The 23,928-nt window shown below is 45.2% G+C and overlaps 1 protein-coding gene across 1 annotated transcript in view; it reads right to left on the minus strand.

Moving 5' to 3' along the window:
- LOC117521924 (multiple epidermal growth factor-like domains protein 11) overlaps positions 1-23,928 on the minus strand; it is a 253,072-nt gene that overhangs the window by 39,476 nt on the left and 189,668 nt on the right. Inside the window, exons 11-14 of the mRNA XM_034183290.1 lie at positions 16,199-16,362; positions 15,957-16,059; positions 7,858-8,004; positions 6,080-6,214 (exon numbers count right to left, since the gene is read on the minus strand). Coding sequence (XP_034039181.1) covers positions 6,080-6,214; positions 7,858-8,004; positions 15,957-16,059; positions 16,199-16,362 — 549 coding nt within the window. The remainder of the gene's footprint in view (positions 1-6,079; positions 6,215-7,857; positions 8,005-15,956; positions 16,060-16,198; positions 16,363-23,928) is intronic.

Consider the following 23,928-nt stretch of genomic DNA (forward strand, 5'->3'; position numbering starts at 1 on the left):
CCTCCAGGGCCCTCTGGCAAGAGGCTGAGGTCCATCAGAACCAAAACCTCAAGATGCAAAAACAGCTTCTTTCCATCCACAGCTAGACTAATAAATAATGCCAGAGACCCCCCCACGTACCCTGCCCCCCCACTACCATAAAGTACAGATTGGTCATCCCTGCACTGAAAAGTTCTGTACATCTGCACTCCAATCACCTTTTTTTGCACAGCCCCATTCCACTACATTATATTCATTTAACATTGAACATAGTTTTCAAATTACCTTTATAAAGTGTCAAAACAGTTGTTTATTATAGTTTTCTGTGTGTTTTGAATAAATGTGTGTGGAAAATTATTTTCCGCTTTACTTTTTCCTTTCTTATTTCTGATTGTAAACCTTTATTACACTTATAAAACACAACAAAGGTATATATATTATGAAAGCACAGGTTGTCCTGAAAAAAAGAGAGACATAAAACTTGAGTGTGGGATGCAGGGAGAGCTGTTAACAGCAATAATAAAACATTTATGCCAGGTGAGTGAACTGTCCAAAAAAATCCCCTCGGACCCCAGAGGGTTACGTACTGTGACAACTGACCCCAGTCTCCCCTACTGTAACATGCTGATCCAGATGAAACACAGTCCGTCAAACTCAGCCTTCTTCTAATCTTCATAAGTAGATTATGTTTTTTATTTTTTGTTAAAGCTGCACTTTGGCCCCACCTCTCACAACAAATAATATTATAGTAATAAATGGATAATTTACACTCACTGATTGATGCCGTTGGCAGTTCTCTGCCCGGCGCGCTCATTTCTCGGTTGACAGGTTTGTAGAAGTAATTTTTTTAAGGAGGATTTTTACTCTTAGACTCAGGGCAGTTCAGAACCGACAGTGAGAACTGGAGGGGTGTGATCGGGAAGCACGGCCTCCCCGATCTGAACCCGGTTGGTGTTCAGTTGTTGGACTTCTGTGCTACTCATAGTTTGTCCATCACGAACACCATGTTCAAGCACAAGGGTGTCCATAAGTGCACGTGGCACCAGGACACCCTGAGCCGGAGGTCGATGATCAACTTTGTAGTCATATCATCTGACCTTCGGCCATGTGTCTCGGACACTCGAGTGAAGAGAGGGGCAGAGCTGTTGACCGATCACCACCTGGTGGTGAGTTGGATCCGCTGGGAGAGGAGGAAGCCGGTCAGACCTGGCAGGCCCAAGCGTATCATGAGGGTCTGCCAGGAACAACTGGCGGAACCCTCTGTCAGCGAGGTCTTCAATTCCCACCTCCGGGAGAGCTTCTCCCAGATCCCGGGGGAGGTTGGAGACATGGAGTCCGAGTGGACCATGTTCTCCACCTCCATTGTTGATGCGGCCTCTTGTAGCTGTGGTCACAAGGTCTCTGGTGCCTGTCGCGGCGGCAATCCCCGAACCCGGTGGTGGACGCCGGAAGTAAGGGATGCCGTCAAGTTGAAGAAGGAGTCCTACTTATCTTTGTTAGTAGGTGGGACCCCGGAGGCAGCTGACAGGTACCGGCAGACCAAGCGTGCCACAGCCCGTGCCGTCGCAGAGGCAAAAACTCGGGTCTGGGAGGAGTTCGGGGAGGCCATGGAGGAGGACTATCGGTCGGCCTCGAAGAGATTCTGGCAAACCGTCCGGCACCTCAGGAGGGGGAAGCAGCTCTCCACCAGCACTGTTTATGGGGCGGGTAGGGAGCTGTTGACCCTGACTGGGGATGTTGTCGGGCGGTGGAAGGAATACTTCGAGGATCTCCTCAATCCCATCGTCACATCTTCCGAAGAGGAAGCAGAGACTGGGGACTCAGAGGCGGACTCATCCATTACCCAGGCCGAAGTCACCGAGGTGGTTAGAAAGCTCTCTGTGGCAAGGCTCCTGGGGTGGACGAAATCCGTCCTGAGTACCTTAAGTCTCTGGATGTTGTGGGACTGTCTTGGCTGACATGGCTCTGCAACATCGCGTGGCGATCAGGGACAGTGCCTCTGGATTGGCAGACCGGGGTGGTGGTCCCTCTGTTTAAGAAGGGGGACCGGAGGGTGTGTTCCAACTATAGGGGGATCACACTCATCAGCCTCCCCGGTAAGGTCTATTCCAGAGTATTGGAGAGGAGAATTCGACCAGTGGTCGAACCTCGGATTCAGGAGGAGCAGTGTGGTTTTCGTCCTGGTCGTGGCACACTGGACCAGCTCTACATGCTCCATCAGGTGCTCAAGGGTTCATGGGAGTTCACCCAACCAGTCCACATGTGTTTTGTGGATCTGGAGAAGGCGTTTGACCGTGTCCCTCAGCGCACCCTGTGGGGGGTGATCCGGGAGTACGGGGTCCTTTGCTAAGGGCTATCCGGTCCCTGTACAACCGCAGCAGGAGCTTGGTTTGCATTGCCGGTAGTAAGTCAAACCTGTTTCCAGTGCACGTTGGCCTCCGCCAGGGCTGCCCTTTGTCACCGGTTCTGTTCATTATTTTTATGGACAGAATTTCTAGGCGCAGCCAGGGTGTAGAGGGGATCTGGTTTGGGAACCACAGAATCTCGTCTCTGCTGTTTGCGGACATGTGGTTCTGTTGGCGTCGTCAAATCAGGACCTTCAGCGTGCACTGGGGTGGTTTGCAGCCGAGTGTGAAGCGTCCGGGATGAGAATCAGCACCTCCAAAGGTGCTTTGCCCTCTTCAGGTCAGTGGAGTGTCCTTGCCTCAAGTGGAGGAGTTTAAGTATCTCGGGGTCTTGTTCACGAGTGAGGGACGGATGGAGCGTGAGATCGATAGATGGATTGGTGCAGCATCTGCAGTGATGCGGTCGCTGTATCAGACCGTCGTGGTGAAGAGAGAGCTGAGTACAATCGCGAGTACAAGTGGCCGAGATGAGTTTCCTCCGCAGGGTGGCTGGGCGCTCCCTTAGAGATAGGGTGAGGAGCTCGGTCACTTGAGAGGAGCTCGGAGTCGAGCCGCTGCTCCTCCAAATCGAAAGGAGTCAGTTGAGGTGGCTCGGGCATCTTTTCCGGATGCCCCCTGGATGCCTCGCTGGAGAGGTGTTCCGGGCACGTCCCACTGGGAGGAGGCCCCGGGGAAGACCCAGGACACACTGGAGGGACTGCATCTCTCGGCTGGCTTGGGAACGCCTTGGGGTTCCCCCAGAGGAGCTGGGGGAGGTGTGTGTGGATCGGGAGGTCTGGGCGGCTTTGCTTGAGCTGCTGCCCCCGCGACCCGACTCCGGATGAAGCGGAAGAAAATGGATGGATGGATTTTTACTCTCATGCGCCTCGAGGAGGATTACACACTTTTCCCTCGTGGTTTCGATGCTCAGTTGATGATGTCGTTCCAGGTTGGTCGTGAACGTGCACAACTCACGGACACAGACACGGAGTTGACTGAGCTCAGGATACATGGCGTCAGGTTCATTCAACTTCAGGTTTGGGGTTTATGCCAGAAGGACCTTTACTTGGACTTTAGTTCAGTGCTCGTGGTGATCTTCATCCTCTGAGGACACTCATTTATTGACTTTCCTGATGATTTTACGCCCTGATTCATAAAGCCCTGAACAGAAGTCAGAAACATGTTTTTGTGTTGATAATACTTGTGTTGTGTTGTGGAGCCTCTCTGTGTTTTTGGGTGTGTTGTGTGAGCTTTGCAGCAGACATGTCATCACATTAAATAGTTGTCTGTGGTGTAGCTTATATTTGTGTTCGCAAACTTTTTTTTTGGTCAAATTGCAATAATTTTTTAATGCAACAATTAGTCGCAGAATTTTTGCAGTTGAGTTTTCTGTATTTGTTACTGTTCTTAATCTGGAAATGAAGCCACCATCAAAAACAAACAAAATAATGATGATGATGATAATAATAATAATGATAAAAAACTGGCTGTGAACAGCACACTGGGCAACATAAATAAAACCAGCCAATGGGGTTTTTTGTTGTGTACAGTTCTTTTACTAACCGCGGCGGGGTTTGATCTCTTCATTACGGTGGTGAAAAGCTTCAGTCTCAGTTGAATCCAAGACACAACAGACCCTCAGAGTTTCCTCATCAATAAGATCGTTAGTTTGCAGAAAATCCAACAGTACTGAGAAAACGGTGATGGAGCCGGAGTTAAAAGCTCCCCTGCTGGATTTGTAATTTATTGAGTCCTGGCTCCTTAGAGATGCAGCAGCCAGCAGAATGGCTAATGTAGGACAAGACACACAGTGCATCCAGAAAGTACTCACAGCACTTCACTTTATCCACATTTTGTTAAGTTACAGCCTTATTCCAAAACAGAGCAAATTCATTTTTCTCCTGGTCTGAGAGTCCTTCTGTCAAACTCCAGGTGGGCTGCCATGTGCCTTTTACTAAGGAGTGGCTTCCATCTGGACACTCTACCATACAGGCCTGATTGGTGGATTGCTGCAGAGATGGTTGTCCTTCTTGAAGGTTCTCCTCTCTCCACAGAGGATTGATGGAGCTCTGACAGAGTGACCATCAGGTTCTTGGTCACCTCCCTGACTAAGGTCCTTCTCCCCCGATCGCTCAGTTTAGACGGGTATCCAGCTCTAGGAAGAGTCCTGGTGGATCTGAACTTCTTCCATTTACAGATGATGGAGGCCACTGTGCTCATTGGGACCTTCAAAGTAGCAGAAATTTTTCTGTTCCCTTCCCCAGATTTGTGCCTGGAGACAATCCTGTCTCTGAGGTCTACAGACAATTCCTTTGACTTCATGCTTGGTTTGTGCTCTGACTGTCAACTGTGGGACCTTATATGTAGACAGGTGTATGTCTTTCCAAATCATGTCCAATCAACTGAATTTAATCCAGGTGGACACCAATTAAGATGTAGAAACATCTCAATGGTGATCAGTGGAAACTGGAGGCACCTGAGCTCAGTTTTGAGCTTCATGACAAAGACTGAATACTTATGGACATGTGATTTATTTTATTTTATTTTTTTCATTTTGAATAAATTTGGAAAAATCTCAACAAAATGTTTTTCACTTTGTCATTATGGAGTATTGTGTGTATAATTTTGAGGGAAAAAATTATTGAATCCATTTTTTAATAAATAAAATGTGTAAAAAGTGAAGGGCTGTGAATACTTTCTGGGTGCTCTGTAACTGAGGCCATTTTCAAATTTAATGATAATAAATATTTCACACCATCCTCCTCCACAGTCTGTTTAAAATTCCACTTGGCAATGGACTCTAGGCTGACTGTCTGTATGTGACTTAACAGCTGTTTAACCTGCAGAGGATCTGAACCATGTAGAAGAAGAACAGAGCAAAAAGCAGGAACTGAATAATAAATAAAACAAGCTCAATTCTATGATTTATTGTAATTTACTGGGAATTTATGGGTTTCACATAAAGATTATTAGACTGGAAGAATCTTGCTGGTCAATGTGTGGAAGTGAAAGGATCAAGAGGCCCCTTTTAACGGTGAAAGTGTTTTGACCAGTACAAAGGATGAGGTCAAAGCTGCTGCACGTGAGCTGCTGAAACGAGAACACAAATGTGTCACAACTTGTCTTGAAGTCCATGCAAATTAGGACTGTGCAAAAAAGAAAAGAAAAAAAATCACAATATTTTATTGCTCATTATACTGAATGGATCTTCCTCATATTGCTACATTAAACAGATTCAAATATCCCCCAAACCCCCATAATCACTATGACCTCCACTCCTGTAGATGTCACTGTAGGATTTAATATCAGACGACACAGTTGGACCACAACAAGGTATATTCTCAGCACTGTTTGTAAATGTTGGGTAAATTATATGTCGAGTATTGCAATGTGTCACAACATGTCATACTAGACCTCTGAGAGAAACTCTTTTGTACCTGCACTCATGATAAGTGTCTACCAGATGGCAATGTTGCTCCATTTCAACATCCTTGAGTACAGGCTGCTGTGGGACACGACGGCCACCCTGTTTATAGTCGTAGATATCTCAGTGGAGTCGTATTGTATCCCATGTACTGCAACACGTTTCGTATTGTGAGGTCCTTGCAAACACTCACCCAAACGCTAACGTGTTGCAGTGGAACATGATGAACATATTCCAGCAAATACACAAATCCCTCACGTGACCACTTTCTGTTCAGAAAACTGTAACTGACCTTGGTTGCAGAGGGATCCGAAGTAGCCAGAGAGACATTCACAGTGTCCAGTGACGTGGTGACACACGCCGTCACTGTGGACACACTGAGGACACGACTGGCTGCAACGATGGCCGTAGAATCCAGATAAACATGCTGCAAAACACACAATGTGCATAGTCTGTGTATTTAATTGTTATAAAGGTCAAATGACACAAAGTTCATTATTCTAATTTCTTCTTTGTGAGAGTTTGCACACGGACATGTGTGGTGCGGTCTCCTCGCCCACCATCTCATCGAGGCTCGATAAGCGCCGTGTTGTTTTCCTCCCACCGCAGATCTTGCTCTCATACATCTTCGTAAGGCTTTTAATTAGTTTTAATTGATGTTGCTCTAAGTGGCCGGACAGGTTTGTGTGGGCGGGTCCACCATTTCCTTCGTGCTACGGGATTTTCTTCATTAAGATAATTGGATACACTGTGATGGCCTTTAATTTATCACTCTCTAATGCAAAGATGGGTGTAAGACCCGCGTGTCCAATGCACATCCTAACGCAACTCCAGTAGCACCAGTAGATTTGGGCCCAAAAGTGCCACAGCGCCGCCATCACGCATGTAATTGTAATGGCAATGTCATTTCAATAATTATTTTTGTTCATGGCTCTAAATCCAGATTAATTTATGGGGCCCTGTGGTCTAAAGAGATGGAGCTGGACATCCAGAAGTAAGACAATGGATTCAGGCAACTTCATTAATTCGTCAATACAAATGTTGAGATCGTTGATTATCATCACGCTCAGAAAGTGTGCCGTAATACCACCACACTGACGTTATCTCATCATGTGAGTTATACGTTACTACAACTCATCTGAATCTACCTCGTAACTGCTGACTGGACACAAAGTCCTTCCAGTAGTACGCGAGGAACCTCTGAAGAGACCTGGTGCCAAAGACATCCAGTCCTCACCTTCTGTCACTGGTTTGTGTCCAAGTCATAAAACCATACACAGTAAGACAGGAAGCACCAGGACCCTAAAGACCAGGACCTGATTACCCACAGACACTGCAGTGGACACGAGAGATCTGACAGCAAATGACCCCCACCCACCCCAACATATTGGTGGAAGTAAACCATTTGTGACAAAATACCTCGATAATTAACTTGCTGACCTCAGTATCACTGAGTCCAGTGGGTTGTGCTTCTACACAAACTCAAAAGATTATATATTAAAAAAAACACCAACAAAGGTCTGATGATGCCCCAACCAGTCCCAGCAGAAGACTGCCCCTCCCTGAGCCTGGTTCTGCTGGAGGTTTCTTCCTGTTAAAAGGGAGTTTTTCCTTCCCACTGTCGCCAAGTGCTTGCTCACAGGGGGTCGTTTTTGACCGTTGGGGTTTTTCTGTAATTACTGTATGGCTTTTGCCTTACAATATAAAGCGCCTTGGGGCAACTGTTTGTTGTGATTTGGTGCTATATAAATAAAATTGATTTGATTTGATTTGATGATGTCCTGCTGATGCTGCTGGACTGGAATTATTTTCCTTCATGTCCATCTTTATAGGACACATAGCAAAATCACCAGTCTTAATTTAACATGACAAAACGTCTTGGTCTTTTCAGTGTTAAATTTACACTTTTCTCGAGAGTGTTAAAGTTCTAAGTAGAGAACCTGTGTGTTGCTGTGTGTGTGAAGTCTGACTGAAATCCATAAACCTGTTAAGGACAAACTGTTTTAGCCGTGACCAGTTGACTCTGCAGTCGGTCAGTTTGCGATGGGAGTACTGAGGTCGTGTCTTTACTTCGTCTGCAATTGGTGCCGCGGTATCCGGGGGCGCACGCGCAGGTGCCGTCCTCTGGAGAGCAGGAGCCTCTGTTCTCACAGGTGCAGCTGTAGGAGCAGTCGGGTCCCCAGCGGCCGTCCGTGCACCCGCTGTCACAGTGGACACCTGCAGAGGACACAAACGTGCGTGTTAGTGCACGCTAAAGCAGAAGGTCTCATGCTTAATGACGGGTTTCTACGTGAAGTCAAAGCTCCGCTCAAAGAGTGTTTTCCATGTGTCACATTTACTTTGAAATAGGGATTATGAGCAGAACGCAGAGTCGGCACCTACAGAGCAGCTGGGAGCGCTGCAGAGGGGAGTGACACGTCAGAGACACAACACACAGGCTGTCGGCTCACGTCTCATTCTGCAGCTTCTCTCTACTAAAGTGTGCGATTAAAAAAACTAAACAAAACCTGAAGCCAGCTGCAGGCAGGAGACGACGAAAACTCCCAGCGACCAAGGATTGACCCCAAAATCATCCAGAAAACTGATTCATCACTGAATTGTTTGTAATCAGTTTATTTTGTATGTGTACACACACACACACACACACACACACACACACACACACACACACACACACACACACACACACACACACACACACACACACACACACACACACACACACACACAGACTTTGTGTCCGTCAGTCTGTGTCCAGTCTTGTTACTGCCAGAGTCTTCAAATTCACAGGGAACATTCTTGGACCTTGGACAAGTTCAAAGATGGCTAACCTTGACCTATATTAAGGGGTCAAAAGGTCACATTCTGTTCCCCATTGTTATGCTCATATGGCCGAGGGGATTTTAGTATTGTGTTATGTTTATCTTTGGGAACATCCTGGTTGTGCTTTGAGTTTGTCTTAAGACACCTAAAAAGCAGCTTTGGTTTAGCTCTTGCCACAGACCAGGCTGTGTGGGACGCCCTCACTGAGCGATGTTAATCAGTGTTTACTGTGGATTTACTGCGGCTAACCTAGGACATACACAACCAACGCTCCGCATATCCCCTGTCATCTGCTGATATCCGCAACCGACGGGTTGGCGCGGCTTGGCGGCGGACCGGGACAGCGTGCAAAACAGATATGACGCGTGCCCAGCACGGCCACATCACGGTCCCAAATGGTATGTCGCGCATGCAGACAGAGTGGGCACAGATGGAGCGAGTGCATCACGGCCGCTGTGCCCCTCATGGGGGCGCCTCCGCGGTCGCCTTCGCTTCTGTTCCCTGTTATATCCGCTTTTCTTCCTCATGTATTCACTGATCCACCCCGGGCCATTTGTCATTTCCACCCACCTTTGTTGTGGACGCTCAGCTTTTGTCTCCTCATTTCATGCGCAAATCCTCCTAAACGCCAGTGGGACAGGGCCCTTAGCCAAATATCCACATTTCCCAGAGCGTGCCGGAGACGTTCTGGCCTTGAAGGGTTTGTTGAGGTGTGTCTCCAGCTTTCATCAGTCTTGCGTTTGTGTGGCGGGAGTTCATCAACACAAAAGCTGGTGTGCAGAACGGATCAGAGCGCTCGCGGCTCACAGGGGACGCCGCGGAGACGGCGGCGCACAAGAGACTGGCAGTACATGAATACTTAGTTACACTCAACACAAACTTACTGTCACATCTAAATATAGCCGCAGACAGACGGAGGGATGGAGTCGCTAACTCGCTCGGCAGCCTCATTAGAAACTTTCTTTGACGTGGAATATGAGAGAATATGAGAGTGGATCATGGACAGACATTATAACTTGATTAATAAAGACAAACTCTGAGCCACAAAGTGGCTGAAACTCAGACGGCCCGATCGTTACGCTGCAAAGCAGGAAGAGAGGAGGAAGTCAAGCATACGGAGCAGGAGGAGACCAGAAGATTTTTAAAGCAGCAGTCAAAGAAAAACACACAAATCATTTGAGCACAAAACCATTTTCCATTTAAAGACACGAGCGTCGTCTTTGTTGGACACTAGCAACAACGTCATGATGCACTAGATGCCGCTTTGGCCGTCACTGCTTACACACCACTGTGCATGCCGCTTTGCATCCTCATAAAGGTTGTTAGCAGATGGAAGCATGAAGTGCTCCACAATGTGGTAGACGGCTGTGTTGACGTAGGACTTGAACACACACAGTGGACCGACACCAGCAGAGGACAGGTTGCCCCAAATCATCATCGACTGTGGAATCTTCACATTGGATTTGAAGTCGTTGGATTCTGTATCTCTCCCCTCTTTTCCAGACTCTGGGACCTTAATTTCCAAATGAAATGCAAAATGTATTTTCATCTGCAAAGAGGACTTTGGACCTCTGAGCACCGGTCCAGTTCTTTGTCTCGTTGGCCCAGGTAAGTCTCTTCTGACATTGTCTCTGTCACTTCCCTATCCTCAGCCAAGTCCTTTAAACACATTTCCAAGCCAGCTGGGAAACATAATCCCTCCCGTGTACATGAACCACCTCAGCTGGTTCCTTTCAATGCAGTGAAGCAGCGGCTCTACTCAGAGTCCCTCCTGGATATTTATGCTCTCCTGCTGTCCAGGACTGTAAGCCCTCATACTCAATGGAGGAATCTCATTTCTGCCACTTGTTTTTTTCAGTCATGACCCAAAGTTCATGACCATAAGTGAGGACAGCCGTGTAAATCAACTGATAAATCAAGAAGCTCTCCTTCTGGATCAGCTCCTTCTTCAGCTCGATCTGGTACAGTGTCCGTAAAACATCAGGCGCTGCCCCAAGCTGTTTATTGATCTCACGCTCCAACTTAGCTCCACTCATAAACAAGTCGCCCAGATACTTGAACTCCTCCATTTGGGACAGTAACTCTCCCCTGACCCAAAGGGGACAGTCCACCCTGTTTGTCTCAGATTTGGAGGTGCTGAGCCTCATCCCCTCATCCCCATTCACCCTCAGCCAGAAACCTGCTCACTCCACATTGGAGGTCCCTACCTGATGAAGATAACAGACCCACATCATCCACAAAAAGCAGAGATGCAACTCTGAGGACACCAAACTGGACACCCTCCAGTCCCCGACCGTGTCTTCAAATCATGCCCATGAACATCAGGAGCAGGATCAGTGACACGGGGCAGTCCTGGAGAAGACCAACACCCACCAGGAACAGGTCTGAAGTGATGCTGAGAATGCATGTAGAGCCGCTGTAAAAGGATCCGGATCATTCCGATTGGGGTTAACAGACTCTTTCAGTCGGAGAAAACCATCCTGTCCATCAGTACAACAGAGTTAAAGTAGTGCTGAAAGGCAGAAAATGAATAATAACAAATTTTCTATAAAAATGATTAAAACATTTTACCACCCGTATTTCTATTTTCAGCCTTTGTGAAAATGAGATTATTAGTCTTTGAGGAATCCTGGCAACAAACCAATAAAAGAACCAACAGAAAAGAATAAACTGTAATACCTAAACGTGAAGTCTGACCTGCTGCAGTTATTACGTTTGTCTGTTTGGAGGTACAACACGACTGTTTTCAGCACTCAGTGAAAGTTCTTGATATTTTTGGGGAAATTGTTCTCTCGGTACATCAATATTAAAAACCAATTACAGTGAGCAAACGGCTGAACGCAGCCTTATTCAGAGTTCTCACCCAAAGGGAACATAACTGAGCAGACTGTGAACGCTCGAGAGTTTGAAGAGACAAAAACGTTTCGATTTATACAGTTGTAAAATAAAATGCCATGTTTGTTTACTGTGGATAACAACTATTTTAAAATAGAAATCATCATTTATGGAAACAAAATGTGCTGATTTACTTCTTTCTCTATCAGCCACAGCATGTCGGGAGAGTTCAGGTACCATCTGGTTCTGGTCCATTCAAGTCACAAGAAAGTATTCTGTCTAAGATATGTTCACATTAACAGCAACCTGTTTCTGTTCCATTTGTAATCAAGAGTACTGACTTTGATGTCATCTTATGGTCACCAAACACCTTGTCAAAACAATGCCAAGTGAAATTTAAACAGGACAATGTTGTGCCTCATTATGGGGAACATCTGACACGGTCGAGTTGGAAAAAAAAAAATCTACTCATACAATCAAGCGAAAAAAAAATGCAATCAAATTTTACATTTGGGATATTTGCACTGAACCAAAATCATTATCATATTTTTGACCCCCCAAAAAACCCTTGACATTTCTGAGTGTTGTGTTGGAAGTTTGGGTCTGTGTATGTTCAATTTGTTACTTCAAATTGTGCCGTATGGAGGGTAATGGAATGACCTCTACTGGTGGTTGGCTCTCACTGCGGTATTATATCACTTCCTGTTCCGGAGCACAGCGGTGTTTTTCTGTATCTGTTAGCTGTTTAATCTGCGCAGTTAGATTGATCTAGATAACTAGATAACGATTTGTTTCACAGTGTAATCTCTCTGCTGAATCACCTCTAAATTATTTACACATTATTCACTTTGTGTGTTTTTAGGAATCCGCTAGCTTAGCGCAGCTACTAGCTCTTAGCCGGTTTAGCATGGCGGCTTCTCCTGTCTCTCCCGCACTTTTCTGCTCTGGGTGTTAAATGTTTAGTTATTCCTCGGCCTCCTTTAGCAGTAATGGTACTTGTAATAAGTGCAGCTTATTCGTAGCTTTGGAGGCCAGGCTGGGCGAATTGGAGACTCGGCTCCGCACCGTGGAAAATTCTACAGCTAGCCAGGCCCCTGTAGTCGGTGCGGACCAAGGTAGCTTAGCCGCCATTAGTTCCCTTCCAGCAGATCCCAAGCAGCTGGGAAAGCAGGCCGACTGGGTGACTGTGAGGAGGAAGCGTAGTCCTAAACAGAAGCCCCGTGTACACCGCCAACCCGTTCACATTTCTAACCGTTTTTCCCCACTCGGCGACACACCCGCCGAGGATCAAACTCTGGTTATTGGCGACTCTGTTTTGAGAAATGTGAAGTTAGCAACACCAGCAACCATAGTCAATTGTCTTCCGGGGGCCAGAGCAGGCGACATTGAAGGAAATTTGAAACTGCTGGCTAAGGCTAAGAGTAAATTTGGTAAGATTGTAATTCACATCGGCAGTAATGACACCCGGTTATGCCAATCGGAGGTCACTAAAATTAACATTGAATCGGTGTGTAACTTTGCAAAAACAATGTCGGACTCTGTAGTTTTCTCTGGGCCCCTCCCCAATCGGACCGGGAGTGACATGTTTAGCCGCATGTTCTCCTTGAATTGCTGTCTGTCTGAGTGGTGTCCAAAAAATGAGGTGGGCTTCACAGATAATTGGCAAAGCTTCTGGGGAAAACCTGGTCTTGTTAGGAGAGACGGCATCCATCCCACTTTGGATGGAGCAGCTATCATTTCTAGAAATTTGGCCAATTTTCTTAAATCCTCCAAACCGTGACTATCCAGGGTTGGGACCAGGAAGCAGAGTTGTAGTCTTACACACCTCTCTGCAGCTTCTCTCCCCTGCCATCCCTCATTACCCCATCCCCGTAGAGACGGTGCCTGCTCCCAGACTACCAATAACCAGCAAAAATCTATTTAAGCATAAAATTCAAAAACAAAAAATATATAGCACCTTCAACTGCACCACAGACTAAAACAGTTAAATGTGGTCTATTAAACATTAGATCTCTCTCTTCTAAGTCCCTGTTAGTAATGATATAATAATTGATCAACATATTGATTTATTCTGCCTTACAGAAACCTGGTTACAGCAGGATGAATATGTTAGTTTAAATGAGTCAACACCCCCCGAGTCACACTAACTGTCAGAATGCTCGTAGCACGGGCTGAGGGGGAGGATTAGCAGCAATCTTCCACTCCAGCTTATTAATTAATCAAAAACCCAGACAGAGCTTTAATTCATTTGAAAGCTTGACTCTTAGTCTTGTCCATCCAAATTGGAAGTCCCAAAAACCAGTTTTATTTGTTATTATCTATCGTCCTCCTGGTCGTTACTGTGAGTTTCTCTGTGAATTTTCAGACCTTTTGTCTGACTTAGTGCTTAGCTCAGATAAGATAATTATAGTGGGCGATTTTAACATCCACACAGATGCTGAGAATGACAGCCTCAACACTGCATTTAATCTATTGTTAGACTCAACTGGCTTTGCTCAAAATGTAAATGAGTCCACCCACCACTTTAATCATATCTTAGCTCTTGTTCTGACTTATGGTATGGAAATTGAAGACTTATTGTACTTAGCCCCACAAATCTTAGAAACATGGTGTCTAACCAGATCCTTACTCTGGATGGCATTACCCTGACCTCTAGTAATACTGTGAGAAATCTTGGAGTCATTTTTGATCAGGATATGTCATTCAATGTGCATATTAAACAAATATGTAGGACTGCTTTTTTGCATTTGCGCAATATCTCTAAAATTAGAAAGGTCTTGTCTCAGAGTGATGCTGAAAAACTAATTCATGCATTTATTTCCTCTAGGCTGGACTATTGGTAATTCATTATTATCAGGTTGTCCTAAAAGTTCCCTGAAAAGCCTTCAGTTAATTCAAAATGCTGCAGCTAGAGTACTAACGGGGACTAGAAGGAGAGAGCATATCTCACCCATATTGGCCTCTCTTCATTGGCTTCCTGTTAATTCTAGAATAGAATTTAAAATTCTTCTTCTTACTTATAAGGTTTGAATAATCAGGTCCCATCTTATCTTAGGGACCTCATAGTACCATATCACCCCAATAGAGCGCTTCGTTCTCAGACTGCAGGCTTACTTGTAGTTCCTAGGGTTTGTAAGAGTAGAATGGGAGGCAGAGCCTTCAGCTTTCAGGCTCCTCTCCTGTGGAACCAGCTCCCAATTCAGATCAGGGAGACAGACACCCTCTCTACTTTTAAGATTAGGCTTAAAACTTTCCTTTTTGCTAAAGCTTATAGTTAGGGCTGGATCAGGTGACCCTGAACCATCCCTTAGTTATGCTGCTATAGACGTAGACTGCTGGGGGGTTCCCATGATGCACTGAGTGTTTCTTTCTCTTTTTGCTCTGTATGCTCCACTCTGCATTTAATCATTAGTGATTGATCTCTGCTCTCTTCCACAGCATGTCTTTTTCCTGGTCTCTCCCTCAGCCCCAACCAGTCCCAGCAGAAGACTGCCCCTCCCTGAGCCTGGTTCTGCTGGAGGTTTCTTCCTGTTAAAAGGGAGTTTTTCCTTCCCACTGTCGCCAAGTGCTTGCTCATAGGAGGTCGCTTTGACCATTGGGGTTTTTCCGTAATTATTGTATGGCCTTGCCTTACAATATAAAGCGCCTTGGGGCAACTGTTTGTTGTGATTTGGCGCTATATAAATAAAATTGATTTGATTTGATTTAATGAAACCCAGCTCATGACACGCTCTGACGTTTCTTGTCCATCACGTTGGCGTGTTGTGTCATGATGTAGTGGTGTGTTTTGGTGGTTTTGCGACAGCATGTTACTGAAACGTGAGTCTTCCTGGTGATCCACGAGGAGAAAAAAGTGGCCATGACAGCAAGCTAAAGTTCACCAGACGTCGCCCAGAAACCACCAAGACATCGTCGTGGATCAGGTGGCAGCCGGTGCAGCAGCAGGTTTTCTAATAACGGTATTAAAAGGAGATGTTGGTGCACTTGGTATGTTGTAATGTCACCATAACATATCTGTGACATTTGGTGTCGATGTGGGGATCAGTGCTGTCGTTTTGTGAGGTCTAGAAGAGGTCACGGCCATGTCTAGAGACCCCACTGCGGTGTTACTCATGATATCGTGGTCATGTTATGACATCGTGGCACCTGAGGCACTTTTCATGATAAAAAAAACAAAAAACACCGTGAACCTCAGCTCACATCAATAAAAAAAGCATGTTATTGTCCACACGTATATTTGGCACAACTTTGATGCCTGACGTAACTTCAAATGCACAAGAATGGGCAAGTTTGGCCTCAAGGAGGGGACTTTTTTTTTAATCAAACGTAGTAACCGCAGGTACCACAGGGCACAGCATCCTCACCAAACATGTGACATGACATGAAACGGTTTTATTTCAAACAGTGACCTGCTGCCACGTATCAACTTGTTTATTTGACCTCTGAACTTATTTTCATACTTGAGGTTGTGTTTGTAATCTGAATGTTTGCCATCAGTAAAGTTCACTCACCTGTCCAACCAGCGAGACAGCGACACATCCCCGTCACCGGATCACAGCCATCAGCGTTCACACAGTCACATCGCTCGTTGCAGTCTGGCCCAAACACTCCCTCCTAACAACAACAACAACAACAACAACGTCATTCATTCTTTCATATTGTAACTGCGCTTGTAATCGTAACAATAATAAAGCCGAATGAACTGATCGTACGTCCAAGTGTGAACAACTGATCTGGCCACCGTTCCACTCACCGGACAGGGAACGTTGCAGTACTCATCCCTCCAGCCGGGGGAACAGGAACAGGTTCCGTTGACCGGGTCACAGGCGGCGCCGTTGGCACACTGGCACGTCTGGTTGCAGCCGAACCCCCATGTTCCACTGGGACACGGGATGGAACAGTCCACGCCCTGCCAACCTGCACCGCCAAAACACCACACCCACACACAGTGACATCATCAACACGTCCATCATGTGGGCAGAATGACTTAATAAAAACTTACTCTGTGCTACAGATGTACACTACAGCGGCCCATGCGCCTTTGAGCAAACACAAGCTTACATTTCATGGTTCAAGTCCTTCTGTGTTACAACCCCAATTCCAATGAAGTTTAGGAACATTACACAAAAAGATGCACTGTGCACAGCTTCTGCAGTAACAGCCACTGACGCTGGAAGCTCCTTCAGGGTTGTCTCTGGGTATCTTGGTGGCTTCCCTCACGCTAAGGGTTTTATCTCACTGGGCTGCGACAGCCTGCGAACAGCAATTCTGATGGAAATTGCTCTACTTTGGGCGATGTTCGCTGGGCGGCACTCTTCACTCACTTGACTCGCAGGGCATCACACACGAGCTGCCCAGGGAGCATGCTAAAACAGTTGAGATGATCAGAGAAAGACAGCACTTCTGGAAGCAGCCAAGGGAATGCAGCAGTCATAGCTCAACTGCTGACCCATGTGTGGGCTAGACAAACCTGTCCACAGTAGCTGGGATTATCTTTAATTTTTATATAGAGGATACTGTTGGGCTTCAGCGCAGCACTGGATGAATACTGGCCATTCCAGAGAACCGAGGAGGACATCTGTTCACAAGAGGCCATCGTGCTCAATCCTTGTTTGACATTGTCAACCAAGAGCTTTCCAATGCGTTGGACTGATGGACATTGCATATTTCATCCTGCAGGAAATCATTCTACAAGTGGGCAAGTGCCTTGCTCACAGGTTTCTTCTTGTATTTTTTCTCCTCCGTGGAGCCAACAGGCCTCGTTATTATTACTATTTATTAATTATTATTTCATTCTTTATTATTTACAGGGCTGTTCCTTACTGAGTACAGCTGGGGGGATTTCCACAGCCTCTAATCACATAATGGGAGGATAATATTAGCTGAACACTTTGTGTGCAAACGTGTCATCATTTCAGCCGAGAGTGGCATTAGACATCCCTAAGAGCGCAACACGGCATTCGCATGTAAATCAGCGGATGCGTGCATCTGCAAAGGCTGTGCTCAACATATGTATCGCAACATGTTCACCGCGAGTCTGTGTGGCATTTGGCTGATATTCAAATGACATGCGCTGACGTGTCGATTGTACCACTTCACTGAGATATCAAATGTGAATTAGCCGCTCATTTGCATGATTGCTCCATAATTTACAACTACACTCTGCCAGCCACTGCCCAGTGAAATAGGACCCTAAGTCTGTTTTTTGAGGATGAGCTGGTCGACACAGTTACTGTACTACATATATCATAATCTTTACAATTGTTAACAAGTGATATAACTGAACATTAAAATGTTTGGTAACTTGGAAATGTTTCATCCCCAGTTTTTTTTTCTTTTATTAAAGATTAGGTCTTTAAACCATAGTCATACTAAAACAATGTAGCCTCTGATTGCTCTTCTCACATTTAAAAATTACTTAATTTGTGAGAAATCCTCTTTTGGGCAGCACAAATGGATTAGTGGTTAGCACTGTTGCCTCACAACGAGAAGGTCATGGGTTCAATTCCTGCCTGTGGCCTTTCTGTGTGGAGTTTGCATGTTCTCCCCGTGTCTGTGAGTGTTTCCTCCAGGTGCTCCGGCTTCCCATGACATCCAAAGACATGCAGGTGAGACTGATTTGAATCCTTAAATTGTCCGTAGGTGTGAATGTGTTTGTTTGTCTGTTTGTGACCCTGCGACAGACTGGCGTCCTGTCCAGGTGAACCCCGCCTCACACCCTATGACTGCTGGTATAGGCAGAGATAGGCTCCATCCCCCATTCCCCCGTGGTCCTTAATGGAGTAAGCGGGTGAAGATGAGTGAAGATCCAGCAGTTACAAAAATCTACTGTACATTCAAAATTACCTTCAAATAACTCAAAAATACATTTTTTAAAGAAAATAAAGTCATACCAAACAGCTAGCTGAGCACATTTCTTCAAATAGTCACATTTTAATAATTAAAAGGTAAAGCACAGTAAAAATAAAAAAAAATAAATAGCCAATATTAATTTAATAATATCACCAGAAATAACTGCTAACTCAAACTAGGTCAGATAAATGATGAACAACATATTTAAAATCCTCTGGTTTTGCTATTTCTAACGGACCCGGCGCCACGAGGGGGCGTTTGGGGGCAACGCCCCCTCACGTCATTAACCTCGCCCCCTCGGATGTGAGAGTTATCAAAAATAAAAATAAAAAAGAAAGAAAAAGAAATACTGGAAAATATAGCGCCTTGCAGTTTTGCGGATTTTTTTAGTCCAATTTTGCATGCTTTTTTTTTTTTTTTTTTTTTTTAATATAGCGCATTGTGCTCTGCGTCCTCATCAAGCAGGCCAGTATTCTGTTGAGATGACGGGACAGCTGTTGCGGCACTGCGAAGGGAGAGTACGCGCATTGTGTTCTGCGTGTCTGTTTATAAGAATCTTCTCGCCCAGAAGAAAAAAAGAGCACCAACAACTACCCATAACTGTGTTCTTCACTCGGAAAAAGACACCTGCAGAGAGGTCTTCAGCGGAGTGGCGCCGCGACGAAGAGGCGCGACCAGAGGAACTGTGAAATACTGGTCAGTCACTATTAATAATTTCTTATGTGTCCAACCTCGTAGGTTGATTGTTAAAATTAAATTCATTAGTTCTAAAAGACAAACAAATGTTTGGGCCTGAGAAAAAGTGAGAAAATGTTAATGCCTGTTTGAGAAAAGTGTATAAAATGTGTAGTGAGGGGTTTTACAGCCTTAAAACATCTATAATAATAGTAAAAAATAACGATGTCTACTTCGTGGATTTCGCTTATTGCGGGCTATTTTTAGAACATAACTCCCGCGGTTAATCTACTGTCTCGTGTCGTTTCTCAGATCAGTTGTTGGTTTGGTTTTGTGGTATGCAGGAGATCACTTGACCGAGGGTAAATATGTTCAAATAATAATTAAAAAAGTCTCTTACAACGGTGTAGCCTAAATACACAAGCTTTCTAGGAGCGCACCCAATTCATTACGCACACTCAGAGGCAGGTACCCTCCGGTGCGCACTTTTTTTTGAGGGGGGGGCGACCCCACCCCCTGTGATCAACTCCCTTAATATTTTTTTTCTGGCGCCGGGCCTGATTTGTAATAAATAAATACACAGAATATTTTAGGGCAATTTCAAACTTTTTTTTTTAAACAAAACTCAAAATGAAAGATGCTTTGCAGCACGTTTATGAACTTTGAGGGGACTGCGGCCCACATGTTGAAAATCACTGTTGTATGTTATAAAGAGAAGTGAACCTGTGAGTTAGCTCTGGCAGACTCACAGAACTACCACATACTAAAAGACCACGTCATTTAACATTCCCTCTAAACTGGGCGGGCTATTTAAGTCACAATTTTCCCAGCTGCTGTTACTCCTTCTCCACCCCGTCATGCACCCGTGGGCTCCGATCGGGGAGAAAATGTGTAGATCATCGGCCCCTTCATCGCAAGCAAACATCTATAGGGATGTGATGTGTTCGGAGCCGAACTCTGAGCAATGTGCGAGTTAATGTTGCACCGTGTTAGGGCTGCAGCTATCGATTATTTTAGTAATCGAGTATTCTATTGATTATTCTGGCGATTAATGGAGTAACTGTTTAAAAACTACTTTTGCATTTTTAAACAACATCAATAGTGCAGGTCTCTCCCAAAGCAATGGCACAATGTCGCTGCGCCATCACAGATTGTCAAATTTAGTGTATCCCTTTATGGGTAATCATTCAGCACTCCCCTGACACCGGACCGTAAGTGCAGGTGGTCGGTGTCATCCTCAGTCAGTCAGGCTGCACCTGACCGTGAGCACAGCGGTGCGACGATTTACCCAAACTGACTAAATCAAGTACTTTTATTTATTTTCGGAAATGCATTCCGTTCTCAAAGCAGAACATAAAGTGCTCTTTCTCCCTCCCTCCATCTCGCTGTCTTTTTAGAATGCTGAAACAATAAACAAGGGATGTGTAAGTACGTTTGTGTGTACAGTGGTCCCTCGTTTATCGCAGGAGTTACGTTCTAAAAATTACCTGCGATAAGCAAAATCCGCGAAGTAGTCAGCGCTATTTTTTGCAATTATTAGAGATGTTTTAAGGCTGTAAACCCCCTCACTACACACTTTATACACTTTTCTCAAACAGGCATTAACATTTTCTCACTTTTCTCTCCTGTGTAAACACTCTCTTTTTTCTTCTGTGCGAGAAGATTATAAACAGACACACGCAGAACACAATGCGTGTGCTTTCCCTTCGCTCACTGCCTCCAGAGGTACGGATGCGGGACCCACAAAGAATCCAAGTCATTAAAAAGAAACAAACATCTCTCAGTGGCCACGGAGCTCTGCGGCTGCGGTTAGCGAGACCATGCAGCGCTGCTGAATTCTATCCTTGCGGGCTGCTGGAGTGCTCTGCATCAAAACAGCGAGCGTAGTCTCTGGACCTGTTGCCAGATTTGGTGCAGCTCCGCACAGCAGACAGGAGGGCGGTGTGAGTGGCCCGCTGCTGCATTTACCGAGCCCACAGAAAGCACATCAGAAGCAGTGAGAGCAATTGTGGTGATGCCGACGGGTGCCGCGACCGGCCCGCCTGATAAGGACGCAGAACACAATGCGCTGTTTAAAAAAAAGCATGCAAAATTGCACTAAAAAAATCCGCAAAACGGTGAGGCCGCGAAAGGTGAACCGCGTTATAGCGAGGGACCACTGTACTCACATTTTTTTTTGGGGGGGGGGGGGTGGGGGGGGGGGGGGGGGGGGGGGGGGGGGGAGACATACAATGGACTGTGAACTTTATATAGAGGACCACTGAGCTGAGCGCCGGCCGCCATTTTGAATGTGTGTAACTGGGTGTTGCTATAGACGCACAATGACAGTCTTTGTGTCACTCTAGAGTCGTATTAGAGACAAAGTTTCTGTTTATGTGCATTTTTCATGACCATGGATCATAACTATCATACCAGCAACATCAAGATCTAAAGGAACTGAGTGTTCAGCTATCAATTGCACCAAGTACACTAAAACAAACAAGGAAGTGGCATTCTACTCCTTTCCAAAGGACAAAACGAGGTGAGCCATGTGCTTGTTTAGTATTGACTACTAATCAGTGCTATTCAGTACTCGGGAAGGGTATCGAGAACCAGTTCCTTTCGGGTATCATTAAGAAATGATTCGATCCACCAACATCAATAACCTTTTTGCTGAACGATTCCCTTATCAGTCCTTCAGAGTTGTTTTGGGGGTGTTTGATTACAGACCCTGCAGCGGGTCTGTAATCAACTTTCCTGCAGCGCGGCTTTGCTTTGAACCTTGAACCAATCGAAACAGTGATTCACAGATCGAAGCAGTGCTTTGATCTACTGCTTTGTTGAGTCATTGTTTTATTTCGCTTTATCTTAATTTTCCCCCGCTAAAACCCTAAAGAGCATATGTCTGTGAGTAATACTTACCTTTTTTATGTTAAACCGACCTGTTATGGTCTTCTGAAACAGTTGAGAGATGTATTTTATAACTTAAATACGGGACGGATGCTAATGCGTTAGCATGTCTATGGCGTTTTCAATGTAAAGCATTAAGCTGTTGCAGCTGTCAGCACGTCTGTGTGCATTTGTTTTCTGTATAATAATTAATGGCTCAGCGTTTGTTGTTGTAAAAGAGTCAAATGTATTACAAATTAATATTTAAAATAGATTTTTGTTTATATATTAACAATAATAATAGCAACAACAACAATAATAATGCTACAATAAAATTTTAGAGAAAGAGACAAAAAGAAGCTGATTAAAAACACAACAGAAAAGATAAAACCAACTAACAATGAACATAGATAAATACAGTATATAAACAGTAGCTTGTCATCCACTCAAGAGAAGTTGTTTACAAAACGTCACTCCACTGCAGCAGCCAAGTAGAGGATGACATTTTTCGGGAATTCCCGTGGGTCACGTGATTCCTGCGGGATTCCCGCGGGATGGGAGTCAAAACTTTATCAATCCCGTGATTGGGATGGGATGGGAATAAAAGTGAACGGGAGAAGGCAGGAGTGGGAATGCCAACAATAGATGATGATTTTCATCTATTTAAAACAACCAAAATTACACCCGTCCATTGTTATGCCGCGTTCACACCGGGCACGATCAGACGCAACAAATTCGCAGGGGTCGAGTGGCGACGGACGCACCTCCTTCGCCCGGTGTGTCACTCTGCTTTTGCTGCGAAAATTCGCCCCGGTGTGTCATCAAATAGGAGGAGCTTCCATTCTGCTTGCCAACTCCGGTTGTCAGTCAAGTTAACATGATGGACCTGATCACACGGAGCGAGTTGTTGTGGAAAGCTCCCGATACAAGGAGTATCATTATTTGCTGCAGGAGCTGTGTCTGGGTGACGGCCGCTTTCAGCGGTCCTTCCACCTCTGCAGGACCCAGTTTGAGGACCTCCTGTCCCGTTCACGCGCGCACATGTAAACAATAAAAAAAAAAAAAAAAAAAGAAACTCTGCTGCCTGCTGTGGGACTGTAGCTTGCTCCTCCCCCAAAAACTCTGTCATAATTGTGTTTAGAAACCAGTCACCATTTGTTTTATTATACATCTGTGTAGTTAATAAGTAAAATAATCTCTCCATGGAGGATTTGCTCACGCGTGTGCACGTAAAATAAAAATAAAAAGAAACTGCTGCTTGCTCCAGGGCTGCTCCTCGCTCTTTCCCAAAAACTCTGTCATAATTGTGTTTAGAAACCATTTGTTTTATTATACATCTGTGTAGTTAATAAGTAAAATAATCTCCATGGACAATTCGCTCGCGCTCGCACGTAAAATAATAATAAAAATAAACTCCGCTCCCCTGCTGCTGCAGGACTGCTTGCTCGCTCCATGCGTTTACCACAGATCTGTGGTTAGAAGAGAGAACCAACACAAATTACATAATGGTCACCGCACACTACATCCACAATTGGGAGATGTCAAACCGCATTCTAGCCACGAAGACATACAGGAGTGGGATGGGAGTGGGACTGATTTTGAGTGGGAGCGGGATGGGATTGGGAATCATCTTTACAGGAGTGGGACGGGATGGGATTTATTTTTTTACTCCAGTCCAGGATTGGGACAAGATGGGATTTTTTTTCTGGGAGCGGGATGGGACAGGAGTGAAAATCCACTCCCGTGTCATGCTCTACAGCCAAGCTGCCCCAGTTACACACAATCAAAATGGCGTCCAGATGACATCATTTTGTGGGAGTCGGCCCTCTCTATGTTCTTTATGTTTAAGATTTGATGTTATGAGCCCTGATGAGGCAGCACAGTGTCCCACTGTATGTCTGCAAAGGCGAGTGCTGTTTAAACAACAGACTGCGGGTCGTTTTAAATGCGCACTTGGTATTTAAAACGAACCGCAGTCAGTCTATTTCAGATGATCAGTGTTGACCGTCTTTGTCTTTAAAGGCTTTATTTTACTCTGTGTGTCGTGTTGGAAAGCTGTAGCTTTCAGTGCTACATTGATTGCACAGC

Source organism: Thalassophryne amazonica, chromosome 2 (assembly GCF_902500255.1).
Source record: "Thalassophryne amazonica chromosome 2, fThaAma1.1, whole genome shotgun sequence".
NCBI classification, from domain to species: Eukaryota; Metazoa; Chordata; class Actinopteri; order Batrachoidiformes; family Batrachoididae; genus Thalassophryne; species Thalassophryne amazonica.